This window comes from Camarhynchus parvulus, chromosome 1 (genome assembly GCF_901933205.1).
Source record: "Camarhynchus parvulus chromosome 1, STF_HiC, whole genome shotgun sequence".
NCBI classification, from domain to species: domain Eukaryota; kingdom Metazoa; phylum Chordata; class Aves; order Passeriformes; family Thraupidae; genus Camarhynchus; species Camarhynchus parvulus.
Window position 1 is genome coordinate 32,345,043 of NC_044571.1, and position 22,812 is coordinate 32,367,854.

Genomic DNA, 22,812 nt, shown 5'->3' on the forward strand with positions numbered 1-22,812 from the left:
GAGGGATAGAGGAAATGCCCAGGAGAGTACTGCTGGGCAGATTTAAAGTGTTTGGAAAAACTCCCCATGCTCTGTCCCAGCATCTGGAGACAGATGTGCTAACCCTTGAAGGCTAGAACTTAACTGAAATATATTTAAATACAATACTAGAATGAAAAACCTAAAGATTACCATGATGTATCTTAGCCCTGAGTCCACATGCTGTTTGCCAGTGTACCTTCTGGCAGCTGGGGTAACAGCTACTTTATCTCCAGGTTTTTGCAGCAGGAGCAATAACAGCTGAAACAACCCAACTCCTAGTGGAAAGCTGGGGGATAATTCAGAGTTAGCCTAAGGCTCCCTCTGGAGTTAAAGGAATGATCAGTGCCTCCCAGGAGGGATTCAGAGATGGGATCAGAATCTTTCTGGAGAGCTCAGTGTAGGGAAAACCCAGAGAGGTGCTCTCCCTTTGCCTTGCTGGAGCTATGCCAGTGCAGGGACACTTTCTGGGTTTTCTCTTGTTACTGGGGAGAAGAAAACTTGCTAACCTAAATTAGGTTGCAGTACTGGGACAAAGACATACCACAGTGAATGTTGCAAAGCTAAGGGACATTGTCCAAACAAATATTGTGCTTGCTTAAGCATTACCTTAACTTCAGTTAATTAGTGATTTAAACTCTGGCTGATTTTAAGGGTAGTTGTTTTTTTATTTTTGTAGTATTTCATATTCTAACCACATAGCTTTAGTTTTCAAGTACAAGTGATGCTGTATGTTGGGAAAACTGTCAAAAGGTTTGATTTTCTGAATGTGTATGTCGGAGTCCAAAAGTCAGCTCTCACAAGCGATAAGGACCACATAAATTAAACATCCACGATCTGAAATAATTTTTGTAAAGTGCTGACCCTGACTGATTTGGAGCAGTTTGAAGACACTTACGAGAGATTTCTTTGTTCAAAAGCAATTCAGAGAAGCCTTGAGATCTCCACTGGTTTTAGTTCAGTTTTCAGCTACTGATGTACCTCTCTTAGCAGGTGGCACTTGCTGTTGTGACAGTTGTGACTATAAAACCAACATCTGTGGAAATAGGCTTGATACTAACAGGACCATAACTATTTGGAGAAAAGAACCCATCATTTCTACTAGAACCTGAACTCCTTTGATATAATGAGTAGTACTTGAGCAATTAAATAGTATTTATCAATTCATCATCTCCAATATACACAAAGAAATGCATCTCTTAGCAAATATTCCCAATCACAAAACTAAGCTTGCCACAAGGTTAATCTCTCTTATTCTACAATGCAGGCTGGACTAGAAAAAATAGATCATAGATGTTACTTACAACCTGGGAAGCATTGCTAAAAGTGAGCAGAAATGTGCTGAAATGAGAGGGAACCTTTCTGTTGATTTAAAAGGCCATTACAACTATGGTGCTGAATATTTTTATCTGCTTTTAAAATTGTGACATGTATCATTAGCTACTATGAGATTTAAGCAAGCATATGACAGCTTGTTCCTGCTTTCCAAATTTTCAAGGTATTTTTTGGTTTTGGGGGAAAGGATTGTAGCACTAATATCAAGGTGTCTTTAAAATCCCCATTTCACAAAATTCTCTATCCTGACTTCTCTAAAATAACTTATTTAGCAATAAAAAGTTTAATGAACACAGTACTTGATTGCTGAAACATATAAATAAACATAGTCTTGTTTTGATATTAAAAACCTCTTTTGTGTCCTGGCTAGAAGCAGGCTTTTTCATACAAAGCACAAAACAAACTTTTTGCTCTTAACTGGCAGTGCCACAGCTTGAAGACAGATTGGTTTGCTCTTAAGAATCTTGCTAAGTCAGTGGATGTAGTTTTTCCTTCTTCCTTTATCTATTATATAAAGCACTAGGAAATATAGTTGTTCAATGCTCCAGAATCTCTTCTTCTATTTGTATGTTGTTTAGAAAATGCTTCCATATTTGGTCTTTTTCTGTAAAATGTGTAAGTCTAATCGTTACATGCTATTTAAGATTAAATTTGGCTAAACAGTCATCACACTCTCTCCATTCCCAGAAAAAAAACCCAGTCAAATAATTTTTAAATCCTTTTTAATAAATTAATATTCATTCATCAATATTTTCATAAAGCATATCTTCATCATTCCATTTTACTATTCTTTTTTTCACTGCAGAAGAATACCAAAAATACATAGCTGTGCCTTAAGCAAAAAGAACTGGGTTTTAGTTTATCTTTACAATGGGATGAAATCAACTTGGAGTTAAACCACCATAATATTTCTACTGTTTATTAACCCTTTGGGCTATAACAGAAGATAGTTCCAGTTTTCCTTTTTTTAAATGCCTTTTACAAACAAATTATGTGTAAATGTTATTTATAGTAGTGTTGAGTTACAAAGGAGTTAATTAGCTATGAAATACAATACTCTGGTGTGATTTAATTGAAATTACCATTTTTAGTCTTAAAGCAATCTATGGTTAAAATAATATACTGCAACTAGTGCACAGGGTCAAGAGCCAGAAAATGGGAGGTCAAGGCAAACACTGCTCTTAACACGTGGTTGTACGTGTGTGTTTTTGTGTGTAAGAAGTTGTGCTGGGACTGTAGGAACAGAATTGGCAAAAAAAGGCACAAAAATGTGTAAGATGATGAAGTACTAACCTTAAGCAAGATTTTCCTGGCTTTTTTCAAGTCAAACCAAGACTTGGATCTGTTCAAGGTTATAGCTGTTTGTGACTAAACCAATGAATGTGAAATCTTTTGAAAAAGCTGAAATGTGCAACTGCCTACTTTTTGCAAGGACAGGCAAGATGGGGAGCACAGTTCCCCGAAGGGGGCTGCAGTAATGTGCTGCCCTCCAGTAGTGCAAAGGGTAAGAGAGGGAGAGAGTCCTCAGAGACTCAGCCTCTTGCACATGCAGGGCCCTGAAAAATCCACACTGCCTCTTTGCTCTGTACAGAGGGTAATTTTCTGCCTTCTTGGAAATTCCGGTTGAAGCCACTGAAGAGCTGATTTCAGTGGGATTTGGAATATACATTTCTATCACAACTAAAAAGTCACTTCTTATTGAAGGTTTCTGCCTGGCCATGTGGTTTCTAGGAGGTGGGGCTTGAAGAAAAGGGAGTGATGAGGATAAATCATGAGGGCAGGACCATTCTCAAATCTGGCTTCTTAGGGTAGTTCTTTTAGGGCACTTCCAGGAAGACTTGCTTGGAGATAATTTCAGTAGGGAAATTTTTCTAAAACAAACCCTACCATTTATAATTTTTATTACAATCAGATAATTTTATTTAAACATATTTTGCTATTAAGATAAAAACTTAAGAGAGGTTTTCAACAATTCTTTCTAATATGTATTTTGGGAGGGTGTTAGTTGTTAGTCACTTTGATTATAAAGGTGACAATGTGCTCTATAATCCCTTCACAGTCTGGAGAGATAGAGAGCTCACAATACATTGCGCTTTACCAATGGGATTTAATACTGAGGAGCTTTAAAACACCAAGTTTTTCTGTTCCAGCTATATGGGTTCCTTTGAGGCTCTTCATGCTGTGTAGTTGTCTGCAGATACAGTGCTTAAAAACTGCAGCTACAGCCACTTTGCACCCTTGCCAAGGCTGCAGCGGGACTGCGGCGCGGATCCTGCCCACAGCAGCAGCCGGGGCTCCGGTGAACGCTCCCGGCTGGGGATCGCACTGCAGTGACGCCACAAGGCAACTGTGCCAGCCCACCCATGCTCAGGGAGCAGCCTTGGGCATGGAACTGAAACACCTTTGCACACCAGGCTCATCTACAGCGGAATTTTGGTCCAGAGCAGTTTCACAGTTCAGCTGCAAATAGGGGTGGGAACAGTAATGGGCCGTGCATGGCAGCAGCCCAAGTATCGCTGCTCTCCTCACGGGTAAATCAAGTCCTAGCGAGAACGGGGGCAGTCGTTACAGAGCCAGGGCAGCCTTCTCACTTCCATTAATATTTGGTGGTTTTGCTAGATGCATATCCACACATATTTTTGCCCATAGAAGTCTCCAGCTAGCATTCAAAGCTCTCTGTCAAAAATCCCATTGATGTCCACAGGCATTTAGCATGCAGAGAACTGTCAGGGCTAAGCCTGAATTCTATTTTTTTTTAGATCTATTTATGCTACTGTATTTGTTGTTATTTGAGAATGTACATGATAGAAACACTGTTTACAAAAAATATATCTTCTTTTCTTTAGAAAGATTTAGTTCTGCTAAATAACAAATTAGGTTTAGAGATCTGAAATTGGCATAACTCGATGACTACAATTTACTAGACTGAAAAAAGTTGGAATCCCAGTGAGGGAATGAACTGGGATCAAAACTAAAACGGTCACATTTGCAGGAAGGGTATGTTAGAACACAGTTAATGCTGAAACAAAACATACTCTTGTGATCTGTGATGGCAGCACACTACCTTGGTAAGTGTAGGCGTATACTTTCAGTACATAAATAAAATATGAAAATGCTCCATTACTGAATCAAAGTATCAGAAGTGCTCTATTTGCTCAACTCTAGAGAATAAAAAGTTATAACATCACAGAAACAAAAATATGACATAACATGCGGTCACGATAGCAAGCACAGGAAAGAAAGATTGAGAAAATTGAGAAAATATACTTATATGCATATTATGCAAATATATTTTACATTAACATACAATGTTATAAGAATGTTAAATAATATGAATGCATGTTTAAAAAACGCTACAGCTAGGTGATTTCATGTTGAAGTAACAAATAACCTGAGACATCTTCTATGCTTTCACTGGAATAACAATCTTTAAATCTACAGCAGATGTAGAGCACATTGACAGAAGTTGAATTCTCAGCTAAATTATACTAGAAATGTGCTGTTCTTTTTCAAAATGACATGGCAGCTGGAATCAGTCCAAGGGAAGGAAAAAATGTGCTGTACATTTACAGTACTTACAAAAGATTCATGTCACTGTTGATGGACACTTAAAATGCTTGTTTGAAATATTATAAACCTGTATATGTCTCCAAAGACCTACAACACTCCCATGATCAGCTTGCTTACTGCAGAAGAGAAAGCAAGAGATCATTAAAAACTATGTCCATCCTGGACTGGGAAAATATGTATTATGACATATATAAACCCCAAAAATTTTAGCAAAGAAAAATAAATTTGGCTTGATGAAATGGTAGTTGATGGATCTGCAATATAAATAACTTACTTTAAACTTACCAGTGTAACTTTACTGCTTTATGATTCGTGTGTATGGCAGCATTTACAAAGGATGTTACTAAATACTGACTTTATACATGATTACAGCTGTTCAAAAATGTCTATGACAATCAAAGTTTTGTAGTGATAATATACAACACTTACTTTCTCAGGGCTTGCTTCTTTGATGACACCTGCCTTTCAATTTAAAAAGTTTCTGTGAAGTGCATTCTATGTTAAAGTGTCCATAACCTCAGAATGAATGTGTTCATGTGTGTGTGCATACATATATTTTTGCTTTGCAGTATGTGCTTCAAAGTACACACAGTTCTTTGCTACATGTATTCACACATACATGAGTATGGTCTACATAGTAAAAGTTCATATATATATTTTTTAATATATAAATATATATATAAATATATATATAAACTCTGCAGGCAAGTAGTACTTCACTTGTTATAGTTGAAGTCCTTTAAAAAAACTAAGTCACTCAGTTAACATAGTATAGCCAGTAAATTAAATTGAAAAGAGAAAATGTGAATGGAAACACCATTCTTGACCATCTGTCGATGGCATTCACATCTGTTAGATCAGGGATTTTTATTTTCAGTTGCGAAGACCTTCTTCGTAAATGGCCCCTCTTGCTATGGGAGCCTGTTCTTTCTGACGAACGCCTTCCAAGGCTTTCACGATGTGAGCTTTGTTTTCTGTACTGGATTCCTGAGTTGTCAAAGGATATGGTTGAATTTCGGGCTTCTGTAACGCTGGTGGTCACCTCGTTGCTTGCCACCTCGTTGTGAATTTCAAGCGATGTTAGCAGAATATTTCCATGGGTGTCCACCTAGGGGGAAAAAATAGAAACATAAAGTCTTTCAAAAGACTTGACATCAATGAGCAGAATGTGGGTGTATGTAAATCTCCAAACCCATACATATCTAGAAAAATAACATAATTATTTTTAAGCATGTGATATTCTTAAAAAAAAATGGCACTATTCAACTGCTTAAAATTAGGCAAGTACTTAAATACTTTTACAAACAGGGTTATCATCATACTACCAAACATCGAGTACAAAACCATACTTGGCAAACTCCACCATTTTCTTCTCCCTCTGAACCAGCCACATTTTAAAGGATGGTGCAGTTCAGTGAAACCTCTGCATTGCTGGCAATGGAGCGAGAGAGTAAGGGATGGATCCTCTCTCTGCTACAGCAGGAAATTAAATTAAACTGGCTAGTTTTTTTTTTTCCTAACTGTGATCTAAAATAAGATTTTTAAAAGTGCCTGTGAAGTTTGCTAAAATCACAAGAGCAGTTCTGATGTGCTGAACTCTGTATTTTACAATCACGGAGCTTATTTACAAGTTATCTCCTGAAGTTTTCCTTCCGAAGTCATTTGCAGTTTTCCAATCATGGCAATTTTTAACTGCAGGGATTTTCTGTCTGCGTGATTGATCTTAAAAACCAGTGAACTTAAGGCATAGAAAAAAAGTGGATGAATTAAGGAAATAGGAGGGACTCTTCCCTTTCACTGCCCTGTTCCAGAGGCAGTGACCAGCGTTTAGCACAAAGTATATTTATCATGCTAACAAAGTCAAAGTCTTGTTGAGAGAAACTTGACAGCAATTTCTATGTAGATATTTTTGGTTTAGTATTAATAGTACTTTGCTAAATTTAATAGCAACTACAACTACAGCAAGGTCAATGTTTGTGTTAGCAGTAACCCATACCCAGTCAAGGACTCGGCATCACCCTGATAGACAAAAATCCAGGTCCCTGGTCAGCCATATCACAGAGAGCTCCATACAAAAATCAAAATAACCCCATATAAATTTCCAAGTACAGAGCAGTGTGATGCCATTTTCAATAATAAAGAAAAAGGTTCTGATCATTTAGAGTCTTAAAATCTGAGCCAGACTCTCCAGTCTTCCCAAGTGGCAAAAGAGGAGCAGCACAGAGTTTTGTATGGCTCCATCAGTCCAGAAACTTTAAGAGTTTCCATGAGTGGCACTGAGAAGTTCCAAGGAATGGTGTCTTAATCAGTATTTGATAGTTTCATTGGTGGGGCAGCACAACCCCCATGCCCCAGGCCCTACAGGCTGAAGGATGAGCAGTTAATACAGATAATGCAGGGATCAGCTCCAAATTTTCTGCCAGTTTTGGGCAAGGAAAATGATGGCTGAAGGTAAAAAAAAATGCCATGTGCTGGGTATTTTCAGACAGTTAACACACGTGTGACTCTGTTCAAGAGAATTTATTTCTCCATGTCAGAAATAGATAGTGAATCATGGAATACAGGATAATTTCCAGTTTTACATATGCAATTTATTCATCCATAATTCATCTCACAATTAATACATTTTTCTAACCTGCCACATGATCTAGCTGTTTGAACTGTGTGGCAGTTGAACATTTCATTCTAGAAGCATCAGTTTAAAAGTGATTGTAAAAACAGGCTATTGTCACAGCCTTCTGAAGTTTGCATAGTCATCTGATACCACGTCCTTTGCAAGCTGTGTGATGGATTAAAAGTATGTGCAGCTATGTGTCTGTCCATATGCTTTTAACTTTTTTCATTCTTATTGAAATTTTGAGAAATGGATATTTCTTTCATCAATTATTGATGCTTCAGCTTATCTCTTCTCAGGGAAGACAATTATGATAGCATATCAGTAATGCTTTGCCAAGGTGCTTGCAAATGGAAAAAAAAAGAATGTAAAATGTTACAAATGATATACAGGCAAGTAGGAAAAAAATTCTAAGGTATCTAACAAATCCTGCTGCTGTAGGCAATGGCACATTATGCTGATGAGTGCCTATAAATAAAAATAAACAACATGAACAAAAATAATGGCATGGAGAAGCCTCAGTGGTGATTAAGAAGAATTTATTTTCTCCATTGCAGAAACCCTTTGGGTACAAAAGTAAGATATCAAGGTTTGTAGAAAGGAGTTCATGCTGTTGAGCAGTCTCTGTAACCAGGGAATAAACACAAGTGTAAAATACAGTCATGGATATCATCACTACTTATGGTGGTCCCTGAAAAAACTGATTCAGTTTCTTCTGTTTTTTTTTTCCACTAAGAGTACAAATTATGATCAGGATATTTTTTGTGCAACGTGTAACATATCTCAACAACCTGTTTTTTCCTTGTGAAGCTTAAAACTAAATCTCTCATCCAGACCCCCATGGCATCAAATGTCATCTTTCCCATCTCCTCCCAGGCTTTGAGAAACATCCTTCAGCTTGCTAAAAATGTCATAGCAGAGACCATTTTGGTGGCCTTCGCTCCTAGAGCCCTTGCAGGTCTCTATTCCTTTTCCTTCCACCACCACAAATGTCAACTCCTCTTTCCCTCAGGACTTCCTCATCTCTCCTAGTTCTGTCTGCCACCTACATAGACACAGACATCAGCCCATCCTGGGTACTTTGTCCTTCTACACTGAACCTTGACTGGTGTGAGCTGTCAGTTGAAAGCCTGTATTATGGAGGGTACACCTATGCATTCAGGCTTCTCCTGATAAGGAATTAATTTTATTCCTAGAAGGAAATAATAGGAATAAAATTAATTCCTTAATCAGGAGAAGCATGAATGCACCTTCTTCAACTTCTTCCATAGCCTTCTTCACCTTATCTGCCAACTTCACATGCCACCTTAACACAGCTTCTGCCTTTGATGTGCCAACTTCTCACTGTTTGTCACTGCATCTAGAATCATCTGCATCAAACCAGAAAGGTGGTCAAGAAAGTGGCAACTTTTCTGTAAATTCTTTTTCTGAAGATACCAGTATGTCCTATGAAGCTGCATAACAGTATACATTTTTCTCAAAATGTCAAATGAAACATATTTGGAAGCATACTTTTGAAATTCATCTCTTTGTTAATGGAGCAACAGGCTTGCATGTCAAATATGAGGAAGGAGCAGATGGAGAGAAGAAGGGGTCTGCAGAAACTAAATCAGCCTCTGGTCCACAGATACTCCTGAGATTTATTCTCTCAAATTGATTCCTTCAGAGGTTTTGAATAAACCACCTAAGCTGTTGACAACATTAGAGCACTATATGCTAATACTTTGTGACAATCTTAAGGTGATGTCTTAAAGTATGAATACTTGATGCATGCAGCATGTTAAAAAGTATTTGCACATAAACATGACTTTGGAATCATTTAAACAATGATTTAAATTACTTTGACAAAGGTACACAAGCTCTCTCAACAAATAAAGAAGCAAACCAGTAATGGCAGGGTAACCAGTGCAAGTTGCCTCATGCTTGCCTGAATATACAGGGAAGGCAACATCCTCCATGAGTGAACACAAGTGTTGCTCAGTGGCTCCAGGGAAAATGTTACCCCAGGTATAGATTAAGAAAAGTAGCTGACTGGATTACAGGCAGTCATGGCTATGTATGACAAACAAGGCCAATGTCTTTGATAAAATTTAGTTTTACTCTGCATGAGCCTTAGAATTCAATACCTGGCTCAAAAATGTCACTCTGTGCACTGGAAATTCTCCCCAAAATGCTAATAGCAGGCTTTACTCTCAAATGTGTTATAAATCAGAGAGGACACTGTGGATTTGGCCAATTTCCCCTCAATTCTTACCATCCTTCCTTGACCAAAGTATTTCCCTTTTTTCACTTCTCTGCCAGCCCTGTGCTTCCGTTCTTTCTGCAGCCTTCTTTCTCCCACTTTGGCTCCATCGAAGCCATTCCTTCCCACTTCTCCACTATGGTCTCCATGTTTGGTTCTCACATCTCCTCCCCAACACAAGCAAGGGTTGGTTGTTTCCTTGGAGTATTTCCCAGTAATTTCATCAAAACAGATGAAAACAGCTGCATACCAAATCGTTAATTAATTCTCTGCTGAATCAGCATGGATACAAATATGGAAAACCAGTGCTCTTATTTCAAAATAAATTTTTATCAAACTCCATCCCTCCCACCTCTGAGTAACTACAGCTCCTGCACAAGGGTGAAATGACTGAATCTCATGTAAGTGCATTTTGAGAAGCAGATTCACCTTTGAAGGTTCACCATTTCTGAACTATACATATTACAGTACAAATGAAAAGTTCAAATACTCCAGCAGCCTAATGTCATTACCCAAAAATGACTGTGACTCACCTAACTCAAGCCAGAAGGAGGAGAATTAAGACAATGTTCACAAAGAACCCTGCTCTTGTAGGAACACCATGTCACCAGTGGACTCAACTTGGATTATATGTTCCAGGTCCAAAACTTCAGTGCCCTGTTATATCTGGGAAGTCCTAAATCTACTTCTTAATTCAGCCTAGCATCCAGGCTCATTTAGATGTTAGCTATTCTAGTTTAAAAAACAAAATATAATAGCTGCTATTAAATACCTTTCTCCAATATTTTTTTAAAACGTCAACTTTAAAGCCAGTTTGAAAGCACTTTACTAGGGTCAGAAAACTACCATAAGCCTTGATTTATTATTAGGTAGAGTCTGAATTGTTTCAAGTTCATTTAGTTCTCTGTTTAATATTCCATAAATTTTAAAGAGTATGTTTACAATGAAATCTCTTTTTCCTCATAAGTCTTTCAGAGGAAGCATTTTGCTCAAAAATAGGAAGCATTTTGTTCAAACCCCATGGGTATGTTTACTTGTTCATCAATCCCAAATTTTCAAATACCATGTAAACACTTCCCATCATGTGAAGCAATATAAATGCAAATAGGGGGTTTAAATAACATAATGAAAAGCTCTGTCTCTGTAGTTAGTCTTGCATTATTTTACATCAAAATTAGTATTTAAGTACATACAGAATCACAGAATATTCTGAGTTGGAAGGGACACACAAGGATCATGTGGTCTGACTCCTGACCCTGCACAGCACCATCCCCAACAGTCGCACCATGTGCCTGAGAGTGTTGTCCAAACATTCCTTGAATTCTGTCAGGCTGGGGCTGTGACCACTGCCCTGAGGAGCCTGTTCCATTGCCCAACCACCTTCTGGGAGAAGAACCTTTTTCTAATCTCCAACCTGAACCTGCTCTGACACAATTTCAGGCCATTCCCTTTAGTCCTGTCACTGGTCACCTGAGAGATCAGTGTCTGCCTTTTCACCTTCTTTACTCATGCATAAATGGCTTTCCAAGATATAGAAAAATATGCAATCAGGCCTTAAGTTTTATCTGTGCTTAAAGTTAAATACATTGACCACATTATGCCTTGGATATTTAAAAATAATTTAATTTTTTAAATATTATTATTATTTGCAGGCAAAACAAAAATTATAGTGTTGAGTGTTCTCCCTGAGTCTAAAAGTTGATATTTCTCTTACTGACATTTAAATATGTTTATATTAATTAATAAGCATCAAAAAATGGAAGAGGTAATTATGTTATATCAGCTTAGTAGATGAGCCCAGGATAACCAGCAGAACTGGGAAGATGGAAAGACCTTGAAAAGCAGGGAAAGTATGAAGAAGCAAACTAATTAAGAATTTCCATATTATTTGCACTGTCTATCAAGTAATAATGAAGTTTTTCAATTAGCCTTGATGTATTTCAATGGAGGAAGAAAAGGAAACAGATGCATAGTCCGCCTTTGCCCTGTATTTCACATTGTCTGGGTTATTACAGCCTCTGAGATGTCCTATGCACATCCTTCTTACCATCTCAGGATTTGCACAATGCATACTTGTGCAAAATGGTTGCAAAACAAAACTTGCACATGTATGAGTCTCAGTGCACAGTGAATGTCCCCACCATGAGCTACAGGATGAGTGTTCTTCCCACAAGAACTGTGCTTATCACCCTTGACAGATATATTTCAAAATTTGGTACCTACTCATCACAGTGGTGATATAAAAATCTCCCACTGTTAAAAAAAGCACTGAAAAAAGTATCCAGGAAAGATGAAGATACACAGGAGAATACTGCCAGTTTTGCTATTCTCGTACTTTCCAATTTAGACTGAGTGATAATTCTTCCACAGAAGTCAAGATATTAATCTTCACAATAAAACCCCACTTATGAGAAGGGCTGCTACAATTAACAAAACTGCTAAGTAGATGTAAGTGGCCTGAGCCTCTATTCTCAGCAATGCCTGGTGGGAAGCAGCTGCCTTGGCCAACAGCGGGGGTTGGAGCCAGGAATCTCCAGGGCTAAAAATATATGTAGACACTGCCTGATGAGAAGGGCCTTTTTATAAAGGGTTATTGCATTATTCTTGTCAGAGGAAGCTCTTCCCACATGTCTGACAGCCATTGAGGATTTGAAGCTTGAATGAGCTTGTGTGGTAGTTACCCTCCTGATTGAAACTCTGAGGCTGAACTTTTGGTCCCACCAAACTGAAAACATAAATTGCCACAGTTTGAACCAAAAAGCAATGTATTCAGCAGGGGGCTTTAACATATATCACATAAGCTCTGTGGATTGGCCTAGAAGGAGCAATGTCCAAAACACATGCTCACCATCTGATTATACAAGTAGCCTCCACCACAAGAGTAAACAACAAGTGACAAGAGGATTGCCTTAAAGCTCTGTCATGCTGATTTAGCCATAAATTAGGCTTTATCTGAGCCCTATGTAAAATTAACAACTTATGTTGCAAAACTGAAAGCTTTGAGAGATAAAAATGAAGCCTCAATCTGCTAACACAAACAGGATAAATGGAATTGATTTGTAACAATGGCAATCAATTTTCAAAGGAAACATCTTTAGAGTCCACCTATTCTTTGTGACAGTTTTTCTACAATCAGAGGACTTTAATTTAAGCATCAATACCATATCAGAAGAAATATTTTTTGAAAAATAAAAATTAATTTTTTCCTTGATCCTTGAGCTTGCCTTCATATATGAAGCAGAGGATCAAAGGCTTTCAAAAGAGAGTTTTCAATCCCAAACAAGTAAGTGTATGAAAATTGGTTATACAAAAAAACCCAAAAAAACCCAAAAAACCAAAAAAAAAAAAAAAACAAAAAAACCCAAAAAACCCCCCAAAAAAACCCCAAAAAACCCCCAAAAAAACCAGCATCCTGTGTTTGTCTCAGTAACTATGGTTTACTGCTATAGGCTGGAACAATTCAGTGATTCAGTGAGGAACACTATTTACAGTGCATTATCTGAAATAAAATGTGATGCAAAAGCAGTCAAAAGAAGAGACAGCTAAGTGTGAAATTTCCTCTGTAGTCAGCCGCTGATCCACAGATGAGTCACTCAGAAAGGATCACTCAGGTTTCATCTCATCACCAGCTCTGAATCTTCTGAAACCTTTTCCAGAGATTCAATTTAGTCAGACGTGCTTCAGCCATCATGCCACCTTCAGCAGTGCTGCACAGGAGAATAGAGAGCAGAGTTTTTCTCTCCCCACTGCTTTTCTTTGTCATCTCTGCAGCGTGAGGACACTGGCTGTGCCAATTCCATGCTGCAAGAGCTCTTCTTTCCCCTACACCTGGAGCTATTTGGCTCACTGGATTCAACACACGGACAGAGCTGGACAGCAAGCCATAATGGGAGCATTGAAGCCAACAGACAGCTCAGCAGCAGCTGGTGGAGACCTCCTCAACACAGCAAGCCTTGGTGGTAGCATATCAGGAATAACTCAGAGAGAAGTACCCAAAGGCCTGGCACTGGAGAGGCACATCCAGAGCAGCAGCACCAAAATGGGGGTGGCTGTGCCAGTTTTGGCTTTTCAAACCCATAACCTCTGACAACGCAAATGCTTTCATTATGAAGAAGACTTACTGAGCATGAAGTTACTGCTTTGCAAAGCAGTTATCACATACAAAACCAACATACCCACATCTGTGCATTTTGTTGTCTAGAACATTTTTTTTACTAAAAACCTCCCTTGCTCTACAGTCCAATAGGAAAAGCAGGAAAAGCCCTTTTGCTACTGTAAGAGGAACATTTTAACCAAGCCTGCTAGCTTGCACTCCTGATTTCAGTTCTCTGATGTGCAAAAAATAGACTACAATGGTAGTATCTATGCTGGTTCTACTGGTTTTCATGGGCTAATACACTTCTGGGTGGAAATAATGCGGCATTTTCCCACTGCCTTCTCTTGTTCCCTTTGCCTGAGAGAAAGACACTGTCTCAGCAGCACTGCAAGTCTTGGGAACCATAAAAGAAAAGTCTGAACTCAGGGCATGAGCACCAGGCAATGTGTTGAGCCACTCTGCTAGTGCTGCCTCCCAACACAAGGGATTTCCACCACACCACCAGCTCCTCCTGACTCTGGCTGGACCTGATACAGCACTAAGTGGTTCTGTCACTACACTCACAAGTTACAGCATCTGATGTGGACAATAAATTGCATAATGTTTATTTTTTTATTTGGCTCAGTTGTTTTTTGATTTGTTTTGTTTTGTTTTCTTAGCACCCTGAGCTAGTATTCTTAATCAGTGGCGGGGAGCTCATGCACATGGTTCATAAACAAGCAAATTCAATTACTAAAACAAAACAGCAACAGAGCAACCCAAAATAGTAGTCAGAAATAAACTAATAATAACGCCTTCTTCCAGTTTTATATTTGAACATTTTTCAATCTCCTTTCCAGCACAGCTTACATTTGACAGTCATGAAATAGTGGTGATAAGCGCAAAGTGGGCTGCCTGCTTTTGGCATTCTCCTTTTCTTTAAAAATGTTGCTCAGCCCCAAAACACATGAGATTGGAAGTATTTTCCAGAATTAGAAACCTTCTCTTTCTGAATGGAATTACACTCCATGGAAGACTGAAGCCTCAGCAAAACCACAAAACCATTAATTTCATTGAACGAGCACAAAATAGTCTTCCTGTGTGTCTCTGAGCCGCCCTTACTGTGCAGTATTGGGGTACACTGCATGAGCCTGTCCCAGAACATCCAGCACCAGAGTCCCAACTCTAAAGCAAGAAGCAAGCAAGTGTTATTTCCATCAGATTCAATGATTTTCAAGAGCCACCAAAGGAGATACTGGAAGTTAATCACTCTTTCCTATCTCTGAAATGGTCAGAACCAAGGCTGCAGAGCATTCAGGTACTGTCTTGCATAGAAAGTATGCTAAGAACTCTTGCATGACTCCAGTCCTGCTGCATCCATGGTATCTGTATAGCATGGTAAATGGTGGACATGATCCAGAAGATAAGACATTTTCCTGCTTCAAGGCTGTGGTATCTCGAAGCCATGGAAAACTTTGTCCAAAGTAGATCTGTTAGATGTATTTTCTCTGAGATGCACATCTTGAAATCCATGGGACTTCTTGCCTGTTCTGATCAGTTTCCTATGCTTCACATTTGCCAGTGTTTCTCAAATGAGAAATTTGACATCCTACATCCAATGAATCTTCTATCCATGTTTTTTTTCAAAGGAAGATTTCTGATTAGCTCTACCTAATGTTTCTGTGTTTCAGTTGCATGCTGGCACTGCTTCTCTGAAGGCACTGAATCCAGAAACTGAAACAGAGCTCTGCTGAATTCCCTAGCTGAGGCCTGGGGACAAAATGTTTTCTACACAGAAAGGGACCACACCATATTATTTATCCTCTGTTATTTGAACAGCAAATATTCACAGTAAATATGAGTATATATGATTCTACAATGCATACAGAGTTCCCTTTCACACCTGGGACTCCGAGGGACAAAGTAACACACTCTTCTTTAAACTCTGGTACACTGAATTTGTATCCTTATTTGACAGAACCATGGAATCTCTTTGGTTAAGAAGTCCCCTAAGGTCACTGAGTTCATCTGTTAACCCAGAACCATGTTCACCAATGAAGCTTGTCCCCACATGCCACATCCACATGAATTTTGAACTCTTCCAGTGATGGTGATTCCAATGCCTGACTTCCTTTTCTCTGAATAAATGTTTCCTAATATAGAATCTAATCCTCCCCTAATGCAACTTGAGGCCACTTCCTCTCATTCTGTCACTTGCTACATGGGAGAAGAGACCAACCCCTACCGCGCCACAACCATGTCTCCAAGTGCCACATCTGAACATCTTTTAAATATCTCCAGGGATAGTGATTCAACCACTTCCCTGGGCAGCCTATTCCAATGTTTGACAACCCTTGCTGTGAAGAAATTTTTCATTCATGCACGGTTGCTATTAAACCAGCAGAAAAAGCAGAACAGTTCATTATATTTGCTTGGGATGCTTCAGAAACAAAAGACAAGGTTATAAGTCAAAAGCCAGGGAAAAAAAAAAAGATTGCTATATGGTATGAGCAGATTCAGGATATAAAAATGGCATGAACTGGGTATAAAAATATACATTTTCATTAGTTAAGGTACTTATGAATATTTTTAAAATGTAGATAAATTGATCTCAAGATAGAAGAACTGTCAGGCATGGGGTAGTATTGGACCCATTAACAAGTCTTGTACTGAATTATGTAAATCATTTAAATGGATGAGATACACCAGATGGTTTCCAGCAGGAGAATTAAACCTTAGTGCATACATCTGCATTACCTGCTTGCAGTTAAAATCTTCTCCATGGCCTTCAATTCAGATACTCTTTTATTTCCCCATCTGTATTTTCTTATTATTATGACTATTTATTTTTCCAGTAAAGGGAATTTCTTTGTCCTGATATCTTAGTTCTAAGCAGAGCTGCCAACTGTGATGAGAATCTGGTTTCATAATACAGTGGAAAAAATATGTTTACTGGTTCAGAATTGTTTCACATATAGGAGTGCTGATAATTAGGTGTAGTTCTGCATTACATTTACTATAGCAGACAAAATCATTAGGATAAACAAATATAGCCTGAAATTACTTTTATGATACCGGTTTTGATAAACAGGTAGTAGTTTTGTCACTGTGAATTCTTCTAATTTATAGCTGATAGAAAAAAACCCAGTCTTACTCAATTGAACTGAATGAAAAAGCCTCATTGGGAGCATTTTAGTAAAAAAAAAAAAGAAAGATGTTCTATTCAAATGGACATGGCTTGTTAATGTCAGATACTGCTGAATACCTTGAATTTTTCTCCCAAAGATTAAAAAATGAGGTATTCACTGGACAAAGTAATACTCCAGGCAAGGAAATAGACTGGAGGATAATCAGCATAGACCTTGCCAATACCATGCTTCAGAAATCAATCTGAAAGTTTCTCTAGGACTTACACTTTCCTGCTGGTTTTTAACAGCAGCAGATGACAATGCCACACACAGCATTGAACTATGCTGGTCAGTTAATTAGCATGGCAGAACTAATCCTTCTTTATCTGTTCTCTCCCATGGTAAATGCATCTCCTCTAAGTGAAGTGAGAAAAGGTGTGCTCAGATCCTGGATTATATCACACGGGAAATGTACATATGTACTTAAAATCACACTTCAATTATATTTGATTTAGACAAATAAATGCCTTTGTAGATCTGAGCCTTTATTTTCAAGCTAGCTTCCCTCCCACTGTCTTCTTCTTACACTTACTTGTCACACAGATCATACTCCCTTCCACATCTGTATGCCTACATATAGTCTTCTATGTCAGTTCCTGAAAATGAAAATGGCCAAGTTTGTCCACAAAAAGATGTGGTTGGTTGTCACCAAATGGTTTCTTTTCGGGGTTCTTTCATACTGATGGTCTTTGCAATGTAAAAATAGAATATATATAAATTCAAGAAACCTACCCGACTGCCTTCAAACCTTGAGCGATCATTGTTTGCCTTTGTTGTTTTTTCTGCAAGTTTCTTCTGCCTTTGAGGGCCTTTTCCAAAGAAAATATAGTTGACAAAGGCGTATTCAAGTAAGGCCAAGAAGACAAACACAAAGCAGCCCATGAGATACATGTCAATGGCTTTAACATATGGAATTTTAGGCAGAGTCTCTCGCAGGTGAGTGTTGATTGTTGTCATGGTCAGCACAGTCGTAATTCCTACACAAAGAAAAAAGATCGCATATCTTACAACTCCAAGTTTTCAGTTTTATTTTCCTTCTTGGCAAACATCCCTTGTCAGTGGGAAGAAACTCAAAAATTTGTAAAAGATGTCTTGCAGATGACATCACTGCAAAAAAAGAGCAAAATTAAAACTTGATACATTATTATTCTGTTATAATTATTTCCTTCCTATGAGTGGGGGAACAGCTAACAAGGGGATCTGGCACCACTGCCATGAGTTAATGTAGCTTCATGGAAGCCAAGTGTAGCTGTATTGAAAATCTCTTCCATGGAGACCAAACTGATGTGCAACAAGAACAGTGTTCACACAGATGGTGAAAGACTTCTCCCACAGTTTGAAATTCCTAAGAGTCAGGCAGTTTGTTGATGTCAGTCTTGTAGGGTCTCCCTGTGGTAGATGGGGAGAGACAGGTACTTTTCTAGAGCAGTTCATCCCATCTAGATTAGATACCTATTTCAGGAAAGGACAATCTATAAGTGGAATTTGAGATGACTAATTTGAAGCAGTGGGCTAGTTACATAGAAACAAATGAGGTGAGCAATGAGAGATAGATAGGTATGTGAATTTTTGGAAGAAAGAAGGAGGGAGAGCAGTATTTTTATAGCAACAAACTGGATACTAATAAAATATCTACAAAATAACTATATCAACCTTATGTCAAGGTATTTATCTAGGGACGGACACAGCACCTGAAAATATACTACAGAGCACTGTTATGAAAATCTGGACAGAAAAGCAAATTTATTGTCAGTCTGCCTGACTTCACCATAAACTGCAGGATCTGTATCTCCACTGGAAATTCTATGGGAATTGCAAATCACAGGTTGCTGAAAACACTGATTTGTGGAATAAGTATCATTTCAAGGCAAGTCATTCTATTAGTTCTCCTCCATTACTATTTTCTTTGATTCCATAATTATACCATCAGTTTACATGTAGTCACTAAAATACAGACAGAACAAAAATAAAGGACGAAATAAAATAGCTGCCATATAATAAGGCACAGCTTCTTTTACCTGAAGAGACAGAAATAAAGACAATATAACTCAAAACCAAGCCATCAGTGTAAGCAGTGCCACTCCAGGGAACTGTAGTAATACCCTATGAGATTGTATAACAGATATTTTTGATATTTAGTGGGTGAGTGTCATGCAGTTTTCAGTGTTTTTTCCTCTAAACTGTGAAACAAGTGTGCATTGATGCCAGACGTCTGGTGATCCAGAAGATTAGGCACACTGAATAGAAAGGTAGCTATCACTAACCAAAGGGAAATACATTCCCTGGGAGATCCTGAAATCCTGTGGCCAAATGTCCTTCTGAAGCTCAAGAATTTATTTTAAATCACAGCTGGAGAAGAAGCTGACACTCCCTTAAGACAAAAAAAATAAGATAATCTTGTGATTATAGTCCTTCCCACAAGGGAGGACTCCAGAGATTACTCTTCTCCTCAAAGCACTGAATTCAGGAACTTCTAGGGCTAACTAGCAGAAAGTTGAGAGCAGAATTGATAGGTCTGAATATTTCTCTTGAGATCAGCCCTAAATCATTGTCCATCCGCACTGTCCATAGCACATAGTCTCTGAATGAGCTGCCTTGGCTCTGCACCTTGGCTTCACTCCGGAGGCAACTACTTGGTTCAGTGCAGCAAGGGATGCGGCACAGGGGCAAAACATGGAAGTGAAGGAATAGAATCAGGCTCTTGCAGAGGAATAGCGGCTTCTGGCAGGGGTTGAGTAAAAGTTTGTGTCCCAAGAATTGCACTGGGAATGCTTCCTTGAACAAATACTTCTTTGTACTGCGCTTTTCAGCCAGTCATACAGGTCCAAAGGTGCTATATTGCCTTTGAGATTTTATAGCAGTTCACATTAGGATGCCATGTAAGTTCACAGACACTACATAACAGGGAGCAGCTGTTGCCTCCCCTGGAGGCAGGAACGCCCTGCAGAGAGACCTTGACAAATTAGAGGACTGGGCAGGCAATCACCAACCATGTGGAATTCAATGAGGGGAAATGCTCGATTCTGCACCTGGGATGGGGCAAACCTCAATGTACAGACAGACTGGGGAACAAAAGGCTGGAGAGCAGTGCTGCAGAAAGTGCTGGGGGTCCTGGTGGATGGCAGCTTGAACATGAGCCAGCAGTGCCCTGGCAGCCAGGAGGGCCAAGCGTGTCCTGGGGAGCATCAGACACAGCATCACCAACTGGGCAAGGGAAGGGATTGTCCCACTCTGCTCTGCACTGGGGTGGCCTCACCTTGAATATTGTGTGCAGTTTTGGACACCACACTGTAAAAAAGATATTGAACTATTAGAAAAGTGTCCAGTGGAGGGCAACGAGGATGGTGAAAGGTCGTGAGGGGAAGCTGTATGAGGAGCAAGTTAAGTCACTCGGTCTGTTCAGCCTGGAGACCCCATTGCAGTCTACAGCTTCTTCATGAGGGGAAGAGGAGGGACAGGCACTGATCTGTGGTGACCAGTGACAGGACCCAAAGGAATGGCCTGAAGTTGTGTCAGGGGAGGTTTAGGTTGGATATTAGAAAAAGGCTGTTCACCCAAAGGGTGATTGGGCACTGGAACAGCTCCCCAGGGCAGTGGTCACAGCACCAAGCCTGACAGAGTTCAATAAGCATTTGCACAATCCTCTTGAGCCCATGGTGTGACTCTTGGACATGGTCCTGTGCAGGGACAGGAGTTGGACTCCTGTGGGTCCCTCGTGGGACCTTTCAACTCATCATTTTCTGTGATTCTGTGGTACCAGCTTAAGACTAATAAGAGGGGGTATACAAAGGAACATAGGATTAGACCCATGATACTGAACTTTATTATACAAACGCCACTGACATAATCACCAAGGCACTAATTGTTTTCTGAGAAGAAACTATTAGATGAATTTTTGTCCTCTCAAAAGGACTTTTTACCAATTGGAAATAGAACATCTGGTCTCCTGAGCTTGCCTTGTACTCTATGATTTTTGCTCTGATATTTGTTTTACAGTACTTGATGAACTTTTCCTACACAGAAATGGGTCACATGAGACAGTCTTGCTCCTTAAACAAGGAAAAATCTCATTAACCTGTAACAGAAGGGCATGGAATGTCACTGGGTATGGTAACTTCTGTCTAACCATCTGTTCTCTGCAGTCCTGGCCAGTATGTATCTAATGGTGATGGTTGTGTTTGAATGCAGCATCACTTGGTCCACCTGGGTGGATCTCTGCTATCCAGTAGCTCATTTATGAACACATCAGAGGTGTTTGGGCTTTATGCCCCACTTCCTATTAAGCTACTACTTAGCTACAAGCTGCTAAACAAGCCCTGGCTGCTGAATGGTAATGCCAGACTGTGTCATGCCCATACGCACCAGCTAACCCACAGGATATGCAGAATTACTGCACAGTAACTGCAGTTAATCTACAGTGTCTCCAGCTACCCAAATTCAAATGCTGGATAATATGTTGCACAAAGGTGGCTAGCCTGCCTGCTTTGGTATGTGGGACCTTGGGAGACATGGGGTAAGGAAAAAGGAAATCACAGGGACACGGGTTGGAGTCTGGGTTTGCTGTGGTACATTACAGAAAATAAAGGGAAATAGGGAGTGTGTTCCTGTTTTAAGAAAATAAGAGAATACAGCAGGCAGATAGCACAGATTTAGCGACAAGTTTTGGGTAATGGGGATGTGACAGGGTACGTGTAATTGAGAAGCACAGGGTTGAAGACAGAATTTGGGACAAGATGAGAGGCAGAAGTATTTGTAAGGATTTATAGATCCATTTAATCTTCCTTAGGTGTAGCTATCCCTGAGTATGCTTCTGTAAAGGATGAAATATTTGCTGTGAGATATTGCCATAGAATCTGTCCTGGTCCTGGCCAGGACAGGGTTAATTTCTGCAGTAGCCAGGAGGGGGCATGCCTAGGAACCAAAGGTTATTCTATATCATCTCACATCATAGCCAGAGGTTGCTGGAAGGGAGTCTTTCCCTGGGAGGAAGGTTTCTCTTCAGGCTGGGGCAAGGGTGGCCACCACTGAGTCACAAGTTGCACAATGAGCATTTTTGCTTGGGAACCACTCTCTTTTGTACAGTTTTGTTATTAGTGTGTTGCTGATCCTGCTCTTTTTCGTGTCTCATTGCTGTTTCCAGTAAATTGTTCTTACCTTATCTTTGCCTTTTGTGCCTCCAGTTCTCTCCAGCCACCCGCAGGGGGAAGAGGGACAGGGGAATAAAGCGGCAGTGTGGTTTTAAAAGGACCACTAAAATGGAGAATATCCTAACCCTAATCCTAATCCTAATCTTAAACTATGACAGAATCACAGAATGGTTTGGCTTGGAAGGGACCTTAAACACCATCTAAGTTTGCTGCCATGTGCAGTTCAAGTTGCTTGAAGACACATCTAACTTGGCCTTCAACATTTCAAGGGATAGGGAATCCACAACTCCTATGGGCAACCTATTCCAGCGCCTCACCATCCTTACAATCAAGAATCTCTTCTTAATTTAAATCTATTCTCTGTCATTTTGAAGCCATTCCTCCTTGTCCTGTCACTACATGCCCTTGTATGAAGCCCCTTTCCAATGCTCCTGTAGGCCCCTTTTGGGTATTGGAAGGTGCTGTAAGATTTGGCTGAAAAAAACCAAGTCTCTTGGCTTGCCTTGAGAGAGGTGCTCCAGTCCTAGATCACCTTCATGACCTTTCTCTGGACTCACTCCAACAGGTCCATGACCTTCTTATGTTGGAGACCCCAAACCCAGATCCAGTATTCCAGCTGGGGT

At 39.5% G+C, this 22,812-nt stretch overlaps 1 protein-coding gene across 1 annotated transcript in view; it reads right to left on the reverse strand.

Annotated features, from left to right (window-relative positions):
- Nucleotides 1-2,058: 2,058 nt before the first annotated feature.
- The window catches only part of GABRB3 (gamma-aminobutyric acid type A receptor beta3 subunit), a 115,854-nt gene continuing 95,100 nt past the window's right edge, over nucleotides 2,059-22,812 (reverse strand). Inside the window, exons 8-9 of the mRNA XM_030957985.1 lie at nucleotides 17,775-18,019; nucleotides 2,059-6,031 (exon numbers count right to left, since the gene is read on the reverse strand). Coding sequence (XP_030813845.1) covers nucleotides 5,681-6,031; nucleotides 17,775-18,019 — 596 coding nt within the window. The 3' untranslated portion in view covers nucleotides 2,059-5,680. The remainder of the gene's footprint in view (nucleotides 6,032-17,774; nucleotides 18,020-22,812) is intronic.